Genomic DNA, 19,537 nt, shown 5'->3' on the forward strand with positions numbered 1-19,537 from the left:
AAAATAATAATAAAACATACTTGAATGAATCAATCGATAAATAATAACCCTTCTCTCGCCGATCATGTCTCTGAGCCGATATCGATCTTTTACGCATAATAACTTCATGTCACTGTTGAAATTTGCGCATCTCTAGATGACAGCGTCTTATTTTCATAAAGATGACGTTCAAACAATGTTTCTTGGCGCCTGAGTTGTTAGAGGATTGAAATATGACAACACTTTTAGTGGACTTGGATATGGACAGACGTTGAGTCAGTGCAATAATAAATAGTTTGTGATATACAAGTATAGTGAGAAGAAAGGTATTTTGTATTTGAATTATTTTAAATAGTTGATTTTTTTTTTAAATTATTATTTGAATTCTTTTTGCATTAAAATTAAGATTTTTTTCATAAACTGCGTTAATATTTCATTAATATATTACCATTAATACATCCTTTCGATTTGTTTATTTAATATTTAATTATGCTCAATGTTAGTGTTATTTTTTCTAACTTCTCTGGCTATGTACTGGAATGCAGGCAGCTATGGCTTGGGACAATAACATACATGAATGAAAATGATTAACTTCTCGTATTCATATATTAACAGCGGGTTTTAAGTGAATCCAGCTAGTTTACTGCTATTGTGCATTTTGCGTGTCAGTAAATCATGTCTTAAATATTTAAGATACAGTCAAGATTGATAAAAGTTCATGTTGAGAGGCAAATATCTTTTTGACCATACCCTTTCTATTCGTTTGAAGCTGAATTCGTTTTGTTTCCAAGTACACGTCTGTCAATGGTTGCATAATGATTTTTTGTAACGAAAATTAATCAAATCATTTAACAATTATGCCTGGTTTGTTTGGTATTATTTATGTACAATACTCAAAACATCGTGGAATACTCTGCGTAAACTGGCATTAGACTGCGGTCAATAATGTTTTATAGTAGATTTGTACAGAAATAATCTTTTCAAAATGTATCGTTAGGTTGATTTAGAAAATGCAAACACAGATTGCTCTTGAAATAATTTTTACAAGTTAGTGTTTATATTGGGACGATGCTTGTCAAATATTTGCTCAGCGCTAAATCAAATGAGATATCGACCTGACAGGGGTAGTTTATTATGCTCTTGCGGGAAGTATACTCTTGTGTCCAAACCTGATGTTCTAGCTATCACTAAGGCGTCAATATTTAATACGAAACTTAAACTCAGTCCAAACAGTAAATATATATTTGAGGTCATATTATTGTCTTATATAAAGAAGCATTTTAGTATTTTTGTTAAGTATATACATTATGTAAACAACAACAATTAAAAAACATATATAAACGCGTACTTGTTAAAAAATATCATCTAGACCATGGACATATGTAAATGTAAAGAAGCGTGTAGATTGAACATTATCGAAATATTGAAATATGTACGCGAACTTAAGAAAGATGATTAAGTTCAGATGATAAAGTATAAAGTTTTCGTGAAACTACTTAGAAACATGATATTCAAGATATGTAAACACGTTTTATACGAGAACTCATATGCTCTTGTGGAACATCATCACTGCCGTGGTTCGTAACTGATACATTCAGGACTCACTGTTTCAGTAATTATGCTTACTTTAATTATTTGTTTCGCTATTTTATTGGTAACGTTATTAAAAACAGTGCTTCTATTAAAGCCATTATAGTGCTATTTTGAACACCATTGAATGCTCTCATATTTTTATTGATATCTTGTATTAAGTTTAAAATAATTAATTGTATGGAAATAAATAATCATGTGGTCTTAATTTAAATATAAACTGATTGCAATGTGGTTATTATACAGATTTTTAAAAGAGGATTATAGCGTATCACCATGTATTCACTTTTAATGCGTTTGTTTGCGTCCATTGGCATGTTTCCTTTTATGTACTTAAGAAATGCCACATTTACAGAAGTTCGTTAATTTTGCTTCACCTTTTTTCTGACGTTCGTTTATTTTGCTAAAAAGTAATTATGACGTTCGCTAATTTATCTGCACGTTCATTTTGCTACATGTTATTACTGTTCGGTTTGGATTTTTTTTCAGGGTGCAGAGCAACTAAAATGCAGACTTTAACTGCGGAGAATCTTGCGGATAACCGTAGCGACCAATCCGGAAGTAGGCGTCCGTCGCTGTTGTCAAAAGAGGGCAGTCAGGGTCCCATCAACACCAGTCTCAGTATGCGCCGGATGTCAAGTTTAGAGGGCCGTCTGAACAACCATTCTAGCCGAATGTCCATGGTATCGCGATCAAGCGTAACCGGAAGTTCCGTTGGAATTAAGAACATTGGGCTTTATACCGTTAAGCTGCAGAACACGTACAAGCTGCAGCCGGACCCAAGTGAAATGTTTAAGCCCGGAAGTGTTAGTGACGTCATGCAGGAAGTGCTCATTGAATGTCTGGACGGTGAGAAGTACAACCCTACGCAGTGCCGAACCCTCTCACAGATGCTGACGGATCTCATCAAGTCGCGCGTGAAGGACATGGGATTTCAGCGCTACAAGTATATAGTGACGGTGACCATTGGTCAGAACAGTAACCAAGGAGTCCGTGTAGTTAGCCGGTGTCTATGGAACAACGACACGGACAATTACGCGGAGGCTAGTTATAACAAGAATGGGTTGTACGCGGTAGCAGCGGTGTACGCGTGCTATTTCGAATAGAACATTAGTATATAAGGGAATTATCCAAATGATATCATATAGAACATTTGTGTTGTTTAACTATTAATTATGTAACCTATATTATTCCTTAGCGCAAATTAAATAAAGTGAAGGTGTGTTATCCTTATAACGAATTTGTTACAAAGATTAAGTAAAACAGTGTTTATTTGTTTTCATGCTATTAAAGTAAACTGGTTTCGAACGTCATGTATTCTCAGATAGCTTTTGAGAATTGTTTTGCTTTCCAATTATTGCTCATAGATGTTGCTCTTTTTTGTCTGTACCGTCGCTTTTGGAAAAAAACAAGCGACAGTATGAGTGCACTGTCTCAAAATGATAATACATTATAGTGTTGTCTATTGAGTAAGGCAATGTATTTTTCAGATGGTCAAATGCAACATCGGTAAGCCGCATTTCCCAATAAGTGGCATGTGGCCTGTAGTGTGATAGTGTTTTATGTTCAATTTTAATGATTTTTATTTTCAGAAATTATTGTGCAATATATCTTTTATTTCTGGTCTATATATCTTTTATTTCTGGTCTCAATTGAAAGAATTCGTTAGTGGAATTAAAGGTTTAACTATGCTATATTATTGATAATGTTTTATTGCATTACTCCGTCCGGCATTCGTCGATGACCCGGTCTCCATGTTATAATTGACAAGGACTGACTTAAGAATTTCGTCAAGCAAATCGTCTTAGCAAGACTTCAGTTATATACTACCTTCACCTGCGAATAGCTTGTACTGCTTCAAGTGGATGGAGTGCTCTAAGAGAATAAGGCGATACGCAAGATTGATTGATATTAATCTTTCAATTCATTTGGAATATTGTCATATTGTGTCTAGTGTTACGGTGAAGGTTGTTTGTACAAGACTAATTTATCGTTTGAACAATGAGTTTAAATGTGTATATGTCATCGGCTGATTTACATGGGCGTGTGTGTTATTTAATCAAATGTTATCATTTCAAAGTGTTTAGTTTCCAAAATCAGTACGTTGATAGCTGCTCCAGACGTTGAATGTTTCTATCTTAATTCTATTGCAAATCATTCGCACACGTTTCACTTTCATTCTAACACGCTGATCATATGCTTTTTAATTCCCCTCTAAAGACGTTCTAAACGTAATTTATGTACATTGTATTTCATGTTTTACGTAGACAAAACTAAAAAATAAGTCGTCCAACAAACGCAGTGCCATTAAAATTACTCCTCAAACGACATTAATTAAGAATGTGTTAATATTTGAAATATTAGTTTTGTTGACTACATTCTGTGATGCACAAATTATACGTAATAAAAAATTTGCGAAATCACACCACTTCTGTCATTTGGAGCTCAATGATGATTTACTGCTGTCGGAGGGTGTCAGACAGAAACGAGTTCATAGGAGAGTCTGGTCAATTATGGAATTGATTCGCGAGATAACGTGTATAATTTGTATTTGTTAAAAGCGACCAATCGAGTTCGTAATTCACAGTTTACTAGCTTTGAAAGTAGAAATACGGCATTGCTTTCCAAATGACATGCATGGTTTATTTAAATACCGGATTATGCAATTGCAGTTTTAATTGGTATATAATTTACAATATTGCACTTACTAGTGCATTTGACATTTAAACACAAAAGGTTGTAATGTTATCTGTTACAAGAGTCATTAACTACATTAACTATCAATAAATACGTGTCTGAAAACTTGTGCAGTCCCTTACTAACCTGAGAGTAACGGATGTACATTCTGCTGTGTCACAGCTAATGAAAACTTGATGACACTTTCTATATTTTTGAGACACAGCCTTATATACATAAAACCTAATGGGGATTTCCATCAAACAATGCTACTCATTTGTGTATAATACAACAAAGCATACACAACTCTATTAAATTTTGAAAATATGCACAAACCAACTGAACCCTTAGCTGAAAAAATTACTTATATTTTGGAAATTGATGTTCATTTTTTAAATAGAATTTGTGACACTGTCAAACTCACTGTTTAATTTTTTTTGTTAAAGTAATACATCGTCGCAAATTTTATAAGACAGCATGCAATCACTTATTTTTATCATCAATTATTGACGTTTTTATGTTATTGTTTTTTTCTTTTGAGGGTAAATGTCCTTGACTGTCGTTAATTTGCAAAACACACTTTTTCGTGAGCACACACCATCTAAGACAACAACGCAAATACTCCTCAATACGGATCTCAAATGCATTATTTTATCGATCAGCAAAGATGGCACCGTCATATTTGTTTAAACAAATCAGCATTTCTGCTTTTTTGCATGTTTTAATCATTTTTGACGATTTTCCACTTAATTTGAATGCGACATACATCGCAACTAGCAAAACCAATTTGCGACATTTGTTAAAATTGTACAATAAAATCAAAATGTTGCGTCCTCGCCTGAACAATGCTTGACAGAACCGAAAGTGACGACTGTACTGGCTACTATGTCTGGCAAAGCTTTCAGTTGTTGACTTACCACAGAGTGGCGACTGTACAGACTATCACTGACTTAACCATGAGGGATTTGTACAAGTTACTATAAAACGCGTTCAGTCCCTGGCGTATTAATTAGTGAGGAATGTACACCCTGTTGTATCGATGAACGCTCCCAGTCCTTGACTTACCCGCGAGTGATTATTGTTAAAGTTGTTGGGTCTGGGGACGCTGTCAGTCCCTAACTTACCCTGGAGTGACGGCTGTACAAGCTGCTGTGTATTAGACCCCTTTCGGTTTCTGACATGGTAAACTCGATGATTCCTTCTATCATTTCCAGTCGGCTGCAAGTACACAATTATTCTTCAATTTTCAAGAAATTAAATGGGCGGATCTTGATAGTTAACGTTTCAGACAAAATATTCCAACTTTTTAAAGATCGATATTATAACAGTGTATCATATTACATATTTCAATGCGCAAGCAAGGCCGGATGCGTGCAGCACCCTTGCACCCACCATAACCCCTCGGACCCACGCCATGTATTTGTTTGTTTTATTCTACAGCAAATTTAGTCGAAATGTCAATGCTATAGTGAAAATATGCCACAGGCATATATCTTGTATGGCCCTGCGGTTAAGTGCCTTTTAGACAAAAGAGCACCCAGCCATTTTCAAATCCTAAGTTGAACTCTACCTGTATAAGGATGACTTTCTGGAAAATGATCTTACCGTTCACAAAGCAGTCTAAGATGTCTATCCGTAGTATCGACCCTCTTAATTAATACATACGAATTTTCGAAGTGAATAGATACACAAAAAACGCATGTGTTATATGTCAATCTATAGATAAATGTGTATTCGTGGATACAACAAAGACCAATGCATTTAAATCGGCAATGTTTTGACAAAATACTGACTAGACTTAGCTACCTGTAGTAATAGGTTTTGTGTACAATTATCTCATTCTATCGGCCCTTCTGATTGGTTGCTAGGATTTGTTACTATGCGCATGAGCTTGTTCTAAAAAAAGAAACTTCATGGAAAAACAAAACTATTGCTCATGTTTTGTTCTTAAAAATATTGTTACATTTAAAAAAAAATAAGCGGTATATAAAACATTTGATAAAGCAATTATTAATTAAAAAAACAAACTAACATAATTGTGTGTTACGTATTCAAAAATCCTAGCATCATCTGGAATAAACATGACATACTTTCCAACGAACACCGTAAATCATGAGAATGAACGTCGTAATAGTCATGGATAACAATCAAGTAAATAACAACTTCTAAAAATTGAAAAAACGTTAACTATTCAGCACTTCTTGAAAGTGTTTTGTTAAAGGCACGATACGATGAGGTGGACCGACACTATGAGAGTAAGGGATATAAGGTCTTGAAAAGATTTAATTCCCTTACCGTAAACCATGATTTCGAAATAAACATGGAATTCCCAAGTTCAGTTTTGTAACGTTTTTTTAATTGCATGCGTGTTTAAACTTTAATATTAATACAAAAGCCGAATAGCTAGATAAACATATTTAGTAACTCAAACGTGTATGCAAATAGCACTCGCACATTTGATTATAAATTATAATGATACCGTATTATTTAAAATAACGTCATTTCGAAATTGATTTCAACATGCATTTTACATTATTGTGTATAATAAAGTAAGCGTTAAGAATTGCGAAAGGTAACTCACTACAAATGTACTTACCTTCAAAGTAATCACTCGATAAACTTTCAGGTAAAGTTATGAATGCTGTTAGTAATATACGTATACTAAACTATCATTTGTAAAGGCAGACTTTAACCTAGTGTGCATAACGTCATTAAACAATGCGTATTGTTGTCAAGTGTTATCTCCGGTACGGCTTTGAATTTTGGCGGCGTTTATTTTTGTATGTTTATTAGCTATTATCTTTGTACGTGGTCCTTTACAATTGTCTTTGTTCTTATATGATTTAAAATGCAATGTAGAAGAAAAGAAGTCTGTGTTATCGGTATCAATTAATTTTCATATATGCCTATACGATCTTTATTGCATTAAAAAAGTAGTGAAACTCAATCATCTACGTTCAAACACTCTCAGCAGTGTTTTGTTGTTGTTGTTTTTTGCGTCGGAGAACTAATCTGTAAGCTTCCCGACAGTCTAAATAGGGATTTTATGTGTGATGGAAACCATATTAATATGTGCTCAGTAAGCGTAAACATGTGCTTATCCTCTACTAAATGCATTGAAGAAGTAATGGACCCTTATTAGTTTGCGTGAGGGAACACGTAAATGGTGCTTATACGGTAATTATTGCATTAAAGCCACACAGCTCATTTGGCATAGTTAATTTAAGTATAAATAAGAAACATATTTTAAATAGGCCAATTATAATATATCTGGTTGTTACATGTTAGAAATTCGTCTTTTTTGCGCTTGAAAACTTTAAAATAATCGCTTTTGTCGAAATGGACGTATACGTCTAGAAATCCTACTTTCGGTTTTAAAAGCGGTACCGTTAGAAAAAAAAACTTGCTAACTAGGCTAAAGATTTAATTTTATCTATGCCAATTAGAATATATCTGGTGGTTACAAGATAGAAATCCGTCTTTTTGTGCTTTAAAGCTTAGAAATAATCGCGTTTGACGAAATTGACGTACATTTATACGTATAGAAATCCTACTTTCGGTTTTAAAAGCGGTACCGTTTAAAATAATAATAAATTACTTGCTTACTAGGCTATAGATTAAATGACAATTTTGCACACTTTCATATTGCATATATATTTATTAATTAACATGTATTTCATTTCAAGGCCAGAGGCTTTAAATACGCACCTTTTCTGCGCACTGCACCTTAATAATCTTCTCAGGTTCTTATATGGTTTTATTGGCGACATATACTAATAAAGCCCTAAATGCGTTCCCAGTTCGAGTGAACAAATAGGTAACATTTAGTCACTCGTAATTTCGGAAACCATTTAAAACAAAGTACTGTGCTGTTTTCATCGTTTATCTTGCAATCTTTGAATAATTCATACTGACCACATTCGAGCTAAACACTTTAATACACACTGATATAGAATTAAGCTTTATTCTTAACGTTTTTATTGAGTTTTCCCTATGTATATGTTTCTTAAAGGTGGCTTACTTTAACCAAACAAAAATGGTCAGATTCGGTATAGAAGCTAAGGAATACCGTAAAGGCCATCGTGGATACACATTTAAATCCAGAGGGCGAAAATGCGATAGTGCGATAGTACGATGGCGACAATGCCATAGTACGATGGCGACAATGCTATAGTACGATGGCGCCAATGCGATAGTACGATGGCGACAATGCAACCACACGACAGTACGATGGCGACAATGCGATAGAAGGATGGCGACAGCGCAACAATACGATGGCGACAATGCGATAGTACGATGGCGACAATGCGATAGTGCGATAATACGATGACGACAGTGCGACAATAAGATGACAACAGTGCGACAATACGATGGCAACAGTGCGATAGTACGATGGCGGCAATGCGATAGTGCAATAATACGATGACGACAGTGCGACGATACGATGGCGACAGTGCGATAGTACGATGACGACAGTACGATAACGCGAAAGTACGATTTCGACAATGCGATTATACGAAGGCGATAGTACGATATGACTATTGCATTGTCACCATCGTACTATCGCGCTGTCGATATCGTATTGTCGCACTGTCGCATTGTCGACATCGTACTATCGCGTTGTCGCATTGTCGCAATCGTACTATCGCATTGTCACCATCGTACTATCGCACTATCGCATTGTCGCCCTCTGCATTTTAATGTGTAACCACGATGGTCCTAACGGTATTCCGTAAGAAGCAGATACAATTATTGTATACTCTTAATACCGCATTAATTCTTTGTATATAATTGCAGTTCCGATGGATGCATTTAATGCGGAATAGCAATACGAAGTGAAATATAATTGAATTGTAAATGCAGATGAAATGTGATACACGAATAAATCGGCATTGGTTTCACAATTTGATGGTCACATTTGGTTTCAAAATATTAATCTGATACTTGTTAAGTACTCCTTTTTAGAAACAATTCATAATACAATATTTGTGAAACCAGCCGTTATACATCAATACTACACTTTTAATGTTAAATCCTTTCAAGCGACAATAAGCAAGATAAAAGCTGCCTACTGAATTATCGCCGTCGACAGAAGGACAAGAATAGACGCGAAAACAATCAGATCTACCCGGGTTTTGAGAAACAAAAATACATGTGGCCCAAAAGATTGACCAGTACGGTACATTATTTTTATAGAAGGGCAAGCCTGCAAATCTAACATGAACACATTATTATGTTGTTGGTGTACATTATAACTCAGGCATGTAAACACTAAGTGTACCTTGTTTTGTTAATATCATCATGACAGTAATAACTGGGTTACTTAAGACAATTATATAAACTAATATATAAATTAACCAAAATTGCTGACAAAGATTATTTTGTTTTGCAGAAAACATGTATTAGGCATGTTAGAACGACGGAGGTTTTCAACCATATCACACGATACACAGTGTTTTGAAGGGTTCATGAAGAGTTCGATAGGAAAAAGCGCTCTAAAATGATGTTCTTGAACGGTTTCTTGTACAAGCAAATAGATGTGATTCAATTTGCATTTTTATTTAACGTGTATACAGATTTTTGTTTATTTGCAATTGGGGCACGTATCAAATTTTATATAACGTAATACCTTGCCATTTAATTAACAATTGACAAGCGGCCAAATATTTCTTATAAATAATAATACGTAAGAATCCCAAGATTTACTTTTACCTGGGTACCCTAGATACATCATGATTATTATTGATAATTATCGATTGGTTTTAGAAGAAAAAAAATCAATATTGCACTTGCAACAATTTACATAAATGAATGATGAACAAAGTAAACAACAACGTTTATCTACTTTGGATTTAGTAAAATCAAAGCCTTTAATGCGTTCACAATTTGAGCCTTGAAAATTCAAACGATACATACCAATAACCCATAAAGCATTAAATAAAATATTCAATTGGCAATCATGTTTCCTTTGAATAATTTGATTACACCACAATTAGAATAAATTCTTGATAAATGTCAGCAAAATTCACTTATATTAATCCGTTCGCAGTGTCCTATTCATTAAATATCAATGTAGAGCTAACAAAATCGATCAACGATATCGCCAAATATGTTTATAAATCGATATTGATCTTTAATTCATAACAACTCGCAAGGGTAATTATTTGCGCAAAGAGATGACAGCGGCAAATGCGGAAGGTGCTTTTCATTTGCTATAAAAGACGTTCGATTTTCTTTCGCGCCTGAGAAGTTACGATACTGAGATGTTAAAGGCGTTGGAGGAGGCTTCGATACGGACATGTTTTAAGTCAGTGTAGGAAAACAAAGTTTGTTTTAATACGCACATTATACAACGAAATGGTATTATTTATTTATTTATTGTTCGAATCTTTAAGTATGTTGTTCACATTTATGTACGAGAGATTTGCATTTACGTTTGACATTACTTGTATGTGTTCATTCTATAACTAAACCTCTGTCTGTCTGAACAACTCACTGTTACGTAGAGTTATTTGTGTCGATCACTCATACAGTTACATGTATATGATCCACAGCGGTGACGCCTGGTATGTGTCAGTAAATATCAATATGAAAATTATCTTATAGCCATTTCTTTGCGTGTAAAATATTGACATTTATATTGTTTAGTGAAAATTGTAACTAGTTTTTATGTACGATCTAGACTCATAAAATGTAATACATCAATTTTATCCTTGTGAATATTCAACATTTGAGAAATTAAATGCAATACATACCCTACATAATCTGTGTTGCTTTGTAATCTGAATTGTTTTTAACTGTAAGGTTTTATTATATTCGATTTTGAGGGCTAAGCTAAATGTCTAGCGCGCGTTTCACTCGTTTTAAACCACCGCTTGCTTTGCAGTGACATTCCAAGGCCTAATACATTTTGTATTTAATGATTTATCGAATAAAGTGTCCTGATTGGTTTTTACTCGCAAATGATCATAAGGAGAAAATAAAAGCATTATGATTGTAACACGAAATTCTCTTCTAATAATGATTAAGTAGTTTCATTATTTCTACGTTTACAAAGTATGTTTGCCGTGTTTATTTTATTTTTTCGTCCGTGGTCTTTGAATTCCTTTTCAATACGATTGTTTGTTCAAAGTTACACCTCGTCCTTCAAAAAGGGCATTAAAATGTCATATGCCATGAACAGAAATAAGAGGAATTAAAATGCGTATGATTTGTTTGTTAAACAATATCTTAAAAATATTAAAATATAAGTTTGTGTGTTTACTTGGACTATGATTGTTAAATATTTGCTCAGTGCTAACTGATTCAGAAGTCGATCAGATAAGGGCATGTTGGTATGCTCTTGCGTAAAGTATATTGTTTTTCAACCTTTATTTGTCAAGCTTTCAACAACACTTCAATATTAAATCGAAAATACTAAGTTTTTGTCAATCTGTAAATATTTATTTTAGGTCGGATATGTTTATGACAGAAAAATGCCTGTGTATATATTTTGTTTAACAAATACACCTTGGTTTCAAAAAGAAAATGTACACAGTTGAAATTATTTACAATCATCTTGCACATGAAACATAAAGCATGATGAAAACTTGTAAAGTACAAGATACTTGTAAAACCTTTGCCGAATAACTTCAAGTCGAGTTTACCTGAAATTACTTAGGAACATCTAAACTTATATAAAAAAGAATGTACACAATTGTATTCCATATGCTTTGGAGGAAATTTTTGAAACGTAAGGATTCATGCATACGTGGCCAAAACTGCATTTGATGACAAATTATTTCATGTTAATTTGTTTTCTACAGATTTCCAGCGACAGTGGGCAAACTGAATGTATTCCTCTCTATTTCAATACATTTCAATATGTTGAAACATGTAGTTTCCGTTTTTCCCATATATTGCAGTACTTTGTCGCGTATTGATGCAGACTTAAATAAGATTCACTACTATAGCCAAATATATTATTGTTTTATTTTGATTCAAGAATTATTAATTAAACAATGTGTTTGCCTCAGTAATTGCTTTCTCAAACATTCGATATTTTTATCATAGTTTGATCTATGCAATTAATCTACAATTAAAAAGTGCATTACGTGAAATTGTTGTGACGATAAAAACGATACATGCTTAGACGTATATGATGTGCCTAGCTCTACCTTTTAATTTTTTATTATGGAGAAGCGAATGGTATTATATCGATATATCATGTTTATGTTCGCTGTACCCGTTTAATTCACAAAAGCGGTTTGATTGATCGTTTGGATTCACAAGTATTATTGTGTAGGAACATAAGGTTATATTACATTATTGAAGCAATTTTATGCGCTAAAATGCCAATCTCATTGCATTCGCCCGCGTAAAGGATCAGTTGCGTATTAATGTTTATGGTTCGTGACAGGCGCTTTATTTTGCTTAATGATGCATTATGTAACATTAATCAACACAGTACTCATGTTTCAACTATTAAGTTTTAATGCTACACATTATTGAATGCTATGATAATGTTGAATCGATTCCAAATATAAAGTTAATTGGGGTTGTTCTTATGGATATGTTTATGATGCGGTTAGAACATATAACAGTCTGTTTATGCTGCTACAATTAATTACTATCCGGGTTTGGAATCTTTTTTAGACTGAGACATGGCTAAAATGCAGACTTTAACAGTGGAGAATCTTGCGGATCACCATAGCGACCACAGCGGAAGTAAGCGGCCATCACTGGTCCCGAAGGAGGGTAGCGAGGGTTCTCATACGATCAATCCCAGTAAGCGCCGGATGTCGCGTTTCGAGGGACGCCCTAGCGTCCAGTATAGCCGCCGCATGTCCATGGTGTTACGATCTAGCGTTACCGGAAGTTCCTTTGGAATTAAGAATATTGGACTGTTTCCAGTGAAGCTGCAGAATACGTACAAACTGCAGCCGGGCCACAGTGAAGTGTTCAAACCCGAAAGTGTGCGTGTTATTATACAGGAAGTGCTCGATGAATGCCTGAACGGTGAAACTCTTTCTCCAGTCCTGTTCCACACAAATAAACCATCTGAAACACTTAAAGTGTTATGTGAATTCTATTGTTACTGTATCTCCTGGTTCCTGAATCGAACACAAAGTAATTATATCGAAAAAGTAGATTAGTAATTGAAACATTAAGATCGTTTGCATAAAGACAATATTATAAAATGATTATTGTTTCCAAGCGGGATTATTAAGGTGGAGTACTACTTTCACAAGGTGGGCTGTAATTTATAATCGCCAGCGACACAAGAGAACAGGCAATTATACATTAATTGAAAAGAAATCGATCATCTAAGCTCTTCTTATGACGACACATTGTGCTGCGAATAGTGGGTGGAGTACTTGGAGAGAATCAGGCTAGGTGTAAGGCTGGTATTAAAGAGGAAACTGTCAGCCCATTTGGATGATGTTGTTTTCATTTCATAGAACTACGGAGACTTCTTCTATATGTCGCCTGAACAATCTTGTTCTTTATGTCATATACCGATTTAAAGGGGACCCTCGTGTAAAATGGTCCTTTTATTAGTTCAACACCAAACCATATACCATAACAATTAAATGGACATGGTTTATATGTGTTTGTTTATCAATATATTGTCATATTTAATCCCAATATTAAGTAAATTTGTCTTTTAAGTCTGTATTTTTTTTCTAACATGATAGAGAGATCAAGTTGATTGGAAGCTCTTTCAAGTTCTAAATATTTCGTCGCTGTTTCACTCAATTCTGTATGAAGGTCGATTAAATTGTTCGTGGTACTGAAGAAAACATGCAAGAAGTCGAACACATTTCAAATTACGTCAACACATTATGTAATATATAACCGATCCTTGGAATACTGACGTAGTATGAGCTTAATTCATCGCACATGCACGTCGTTCGCAGATTGTTGAAATGTTCATTGCATTTGTCCGACCAGTATTCATCAATATCCGTCGTTTTAAAAAAAACGAGTGTATTGCATGTATTTATTGTTTCAATATATATACTCGTTTCCGAATCTAAATGCAAAGGATGAACAACACATCTATTTTTATATATTGAAACTGTATTCAGAAACGATATTAACTCTTTCAGTGCAGGAACCGAATTTTGAAGGCCTTTGCAAACTGGATATTGGAATATGAATGAGCAACAATAGACTAGAATAGACCAGATTGGCAAATCATGAACTTAGTTTAATGCAGAGTTCAACCAATGTTATCATGAAATGTTATAAACAAATGATAATGTAGACGGCCCACTCAATTTCGGAAGACATTCGTGTTCATCATATAATGAATGTTGTGGAATAATAGTGTAAGATCTAATTTAAAGACAATTAAATTATTCCCAGAAAAATATCCTGTCCTTAATACTTTTAATAAGGTTTTAAAAGATGTGAAACATGTATTGAAATATGTGAATCAACGAATGCTTACTTGTGTTGTAAAGGAAGCGCTTTTCATGCCCAGTAATTTTCATTATCTCATAAATGTGACATGGACTTCCAGGTTATTGTACCTTGTGTACTGGGCATCACTTTCTTTCGTTCCATATATATATATGTGTGTGTGTGTGTGTGTGTGTGTGTGTGTGTGTGTGTGTGTGTGTGTGTGTGTGTGTGTGTGTGTGTGTGTGTGTGTGTGTGTGTGTGTGTGTGTGTGTGTGTGTGTGTGTGTGTGTGTGTGTGTGTGTGTGTGTGTGTGTGTGTGTGTGTGTGTGTGTGTGTGTGTGTGTGTGTGTGTGTGTGTGTGTGTGTGTGTGTGTGTGTGTGTGTGTGTGTGTGTGTGTGTGTGTGTGTGTGTGTGTGTGTGTGTGTGTGTGTGTGTGTGTGTGTGTGTGTGTGTGTGTGTGTGTGTGTGTGTGTGTGTGTGTGTGTGTGTGTGTGTGTGTGTGTGTGTGTGTGTGTAATGAAAACCTGGAATGATCATATATATTTCGTGTATAAAGATAATCGATTGACTAAATAGCGGCTGCATGCTTCATAGATGTAATATTATTGCAGAGTGCTCAAATCGAACGTGGTATACAATTAACATAACACATAGCAATATCTAATTTAAAGGCGGAACACAAGAGCTATATCAAAATGAATTTAAACTTGTTCTTAAATACGGCATAGTTATTCCCACTTGTATCGCCTTTAAGTAGGTATCAACTAAAATCAAATAATACGGCCTTTTAAATCGCGTCTGGATTAATCTTATCATTTGCAAACTTTTCGTCGGGCTTGTTATATTCTAAATATAATCCTCAGAATCGGGTTTCTATTCAGAAAACTATTTATACCTCTTACATAGCGCCAGAAATATTTTCAATCTTTGTGTTTCAAATATTTGGAAATTTCTTATTTCATACCTCATACATGTATATCAAACAAGGTATCCGATTGTGCAAATGAAAACTGGAAAAAAGTAACAGGCATTGTCCCTAATAGGTTCAAAACTACGAAAGGCATTTTGTCATCATTTGTACTTTGTATTTACTAGTATCAGATATGTTACGCACATGTGCAGTTCGTTTATGATTATCCCGCCTCAGATCTTTTGTGGGCTCTATAGGTTTGCAAACACGAAAAGTGTTCTTCATTTGTGAAACAAGGAGTTATTCAGATTGTGGATTTCATTATGCATCCAACTATCCGCAAAACGCCACGGTATTTTAATGACTATAATAACTCACTGCGTAAAACGATACCGATTTTCATCCGTCTTCGCAATAATATTTATATTTCTAAACGTGTTAGGCTTCAAATCTGCCACGAAAAAAGATCTGGAACATTTAGAAATCAGGTGTAAATAAATTGTGCTTCTTCTGACCATTAGCGTGACCCTAGAATGCAGCAACAATTTCGTCAGGGGCGATATTTGAAAAAAAAATCCTTTTTAAAGTCTATCTGCGTAAGCGATTCAATATTCTTGCAGCGTGCTCAACTGGAAGCTGGGGTGAAGGCTGCAATCGCCAATGCGGTCGTTGCCAGGGAAGCCAACAATGTAATCCGCGGACTTGAGAGTGTCCCGGAGCGTGTGAGCCTGGTTATCATAATACACGTCTCTGTGATACACGTAAGATGTAATTTTTTATAACACAAACCCATGTATACTGCAATAAAAGCATCGTTTTTAGCAACCAAAACTGAAATAATTCTTCATCGGTAATTGGCTAAATTAGATATGTGTCTAAAATAACTAAGTATCTGGAGTTTATAAACAAAGATCCTTATACATTCAAATTTCTTCCAAACATGTAAATGCAAGACCAAATTGTATGATAATGTTTTTATAAACAATGTGCATTGAGCAAGAGTTTCTTTACACATTTTACGAAATCATAGATTCAAAATGTTAAATAATGCAGATTAAATGTTAGTGTTTTTTTCCGGCTTCATTTGTTAGACAATTAAATACAGTTTTAAGTAATAGGTATATCGGTTATTAAGATGTTAAATACAAAACGAACGAAGCGAATTTATTTGTGTTTTTTTTATAAATATAAATAGTATTATTAGTATGTTATCTGCGGTTCGCTCGTAAAGTCTGCGGCTAGACAAGTGAGGACATGAACACATACTTTTGAATTACGGTTATGTAAACATTTGCAGAATCGCATGAATTTCGGATTAACAGCCATCAATTTCAAAGTTAATTGACTTGCTTAAAGTGACATTATGGGCATTTTTCACTGTTGAATTGAGCTGAAAAAGAATTAACAGGTCAAAAGAGTTAGTTAAAATGTGGTAACTGACCAATTATCTGCAACTCATCTTGCTACCAGTTGTTTATACAAAATATATATTATATTCGATATTTTACATGACTGTCCCAGTCCTCTAAGCCGAGCGGAACTGTCTTTTTAATAGGAGTTAGTGTTCGTGTGTCTTATGAATATATAGTGTTGTAGGAAATTAAAATTATCCGTAAAACAAACTTGTGTCTTTGTGTCGTATGAACGACTCTGCGCTAAAACTAAATTTTGATTCACATCATACATCGAATCATTTCTGTCGTCAGTTGTCAAAACGAAAGTACGGTTGATATTCAAATGCATTATTGTTCTCTTTCTGGGATATTGTTTTAGTATGTTGATGCTGAATTAACAAATATACGTGTATATGAAGTGAAAACACCAAACATAAACAACGGTTGCGATAGACACATGTCACTATAAACTAACAAACAAATCGTCAAAAACAGTTATCTGCTACTCCAGCAATGTATTTGCAAATGTATGTTCTTCGTGAATTTCTATAAACAGCTCTTACGCCGTTATGTATGCATGCTTTTGTCTCTGCAAATATGTCTCGAATTGTCTTTGAGTTTATGAAAGATTATTAAAAACGCGACAACGTGCTGCTCTGAATCTTTACTTTTCCCGCCGTAATTGACATAACTTCCTCAATACATGAGTCTTTGTGATCCTTTCATCATGGATCGCGCATTTCTTAATGGGTCAAATCGATCAATTACTCACTTTTGAAAAAAAACCTACCTTATTGGGATACTTTTTAATCGTTTTTTTTAATTAAGTAATATAAAGCGATGCCAACAGGGACCTTTTCACGTTTTTGGTAAATTTATAAAATATAAAAAAAAATGTTTAAGATTCGCAAATTTTCGTTGTAGTTATGATATGTGTGAGGAAACAGTAATACTGAGCATTTACCATGCTCTAAAATATATATTATATGCATCTTTTGACGATTTAAAAACCTGAAAATTATAAAGCGTTGCAACGCGAAACGATTGAATACTTTGTAGAGTTTTGTCGTTGTCCTTATATTTTGCGATACTACGAGGATTGCTTATATAAATTATAAAATACATCACTCACTGTATGCGCACGGATGGCCGAGTGGTCTAATCGATAGACTTTTACTCCAGGGATCAGTGGTTCGAGCCCAGTTGAGGGTCACTTTTTTTCTTTTTTTAAATTGTATTCTTTTTTTTTTTACTGGAGCTTTTAAGATCCAATGTTTACATTTATCAATATAAAGCATTTAATGACAAACTTCAATACATGCCAACATCTTTAAAAAGGCCCTTTAAATTGTTTTATTATTGAATAGGACACATTTTATACAGCGTGACGTTTTGTTAGATCTTATAAGCCGGCGATATTACAATAAACTGAATATCCATCTTTGACGACGGTACTGGCTGTCTTATTTCAATGCTCAAAATGAGCGTGTATAATTACGATAGTGTTACGAAAAAGGACAGAATATAATAAGGTCTGGAAGTATTGCTGTGTTGTAATACAGAGTAAACTGGAATAGTTGGATTTATCAACTCATGGGCGTCAATTATTGTAAAGACGTGTCATGGACATACTAGTTATTGTATTTATAAAGTTGATATAAAACACTTCCTTAAAGGGCATTTAGCAGGTAATATCACTAAGGTATTTGTATACAATTAGCTATTTACTTTGTGTGCTATTTGCATTTACATAGTGCGACTCAGGTCACTTTGGATTGAACTGTTCTCTAAGCTGCAGCAGCCATTGTCCCGGCACATGTGATCATGTGAGGGGTCACTGCTCTAGGTTACCAGGGTATAAGCCGCCGGATTGCTAGAAAAGTGCGTAAATGGAGCACAGTGAAACGAATGACCCGCAGAGGGAGCGAGCGAGCGAGCAGTCGATGCGAGCGAGCGAGGAGCGAGCGAGCGAGCGATCGAGCGAGCGAGCGAGCGAGCGAGCGAAGCGAGGCAGGCGAGCGAGGCTATCTATCTATCTATCTATCTATCTATCTATCTATCTATCTATCTATCTATCTATCTATCTATCTATCTATCTATCTATCTATCTATCTATCTATCTATCTATCTATCTATCTATCTATCTATCTATCTATCTATCTATCTATCTATCTATCTATCTATCTATCTATCTATCTATCTATCTATCTATCTATCTATCTATCTATCTATCTATCTATCTATCTATCTATCTATCTATCTATCTATCTATCTATCTATCTATCTATCTATCTATCTATCTATCTATCTATCTATCTATCTATCTATCTATCTATCTATCTATCTATCTATCTATCTATCTATCTATCTATCTATCTATCTATCTATCTATCTATCTATCTATCTATCTATCTATCTATCTATCTATCTATTTATCCATCCATCCATCCATCCATCCATGCATCCATCCATCCATCCATCCCATCCCATCCCATCCCATCCCTCCATCCCTCCATCCATCCATCCATCCATCCATCCATCCATCCATCCATCCATCCATCCATTCCATCCATCCATCCATCCATCCATCCATCCATC

The 19,537-nt window shown here is 34.6% G+C and overlaps 2 protein-coding genes across 4 annotated transcripts; both read left to right on the forward strand.

Moving 5' to 3' along the window:
* Window positions 1-2,064: 2,064 nt before the first annotated feature.
* LOC127880286 (dynein light chain Tctex-type protein 2B-like) lies at window positions 2,065-3,751 on the forward strand. Its single transcript, XM_052427632.1, has one exon. The coding sequence runs from the start codon at window positions 2,076-2,078 to the stop codon at window positions 2,673-2,675; it is 600 nt and encodes a 199-aa protein (XP_052283592.1). The 5' UTR covers window positions 2,065-2,075; the 3' UTR covers window positions 2,676-3,751.
* A 6,454-nt stretch (window positions 3,752-10,205) lies between these two features.
* On the forward strand, window positions 10,206-13,895 carry LOC127878856 (uncharacterized). Of its 3 annotated transcripts, none has more exons than XM_052425379.1 (2): window positions 10,206-10,605; window positions 12,880-13,895. In XM_052425379.1, exon 2 carries the CDS (start codon window positions 12,888-12,890, stop codon window positions 13,377-13,379), a length of 492 nt encoding a protein of 163 aa, XP_052281339.1. In that variant the 5' UTR covers window positions 10,206-10,605; window positions 12,880-12,887; the 3' UTR covers window positions 13,380-13,895. The 3 variants fall into 3 exon arrangements, with proteins under 3 accessions (XP_052281339.1, XP_052281340.1, XP_052281341.1); XM_052425380.1 differs by having other exon boundaries at window positions 10,206-10,552; XM_052425381.1 differs by lacking the exon at window positions 10,206-10,605 and adding an exon at window positions 12,261-12,632.
* The last annotated feature ends 5,642 nt before the right edge of the window (window positions 13,896-19,537 follow it).

The sequence above is a fragment of the Dreissena polymorpha genome, chromosome 4 (assembly GCF_020536995.1).
Source record: "Dreissena polymorpha isolate Duluth1 chromosome 4, UMN_Dpol_1.0, whole genome shotgun sequence".
NCBI lineage: Eukaryota > Metazoa > Mollusca > Bivalvia > Myida > Dreissenidae > Dreissena > Dreissena polymorpha.

Coding starts and splice junctions, on each gene's coding strand:
- LOC127878856 (XM_052425379.1), top strand. CDS start 12,888: ATGGCTAAAATGCAGACTTTAACAGTGGAGAATCTTGCGGATCACCAT.
- LOC127880286 (XM_052427632.1), top strand. CDS start 2,076: ATGCAGACTTTAACTGCGGAGAATCTTGCGGATAACCGTAGCGACCAA.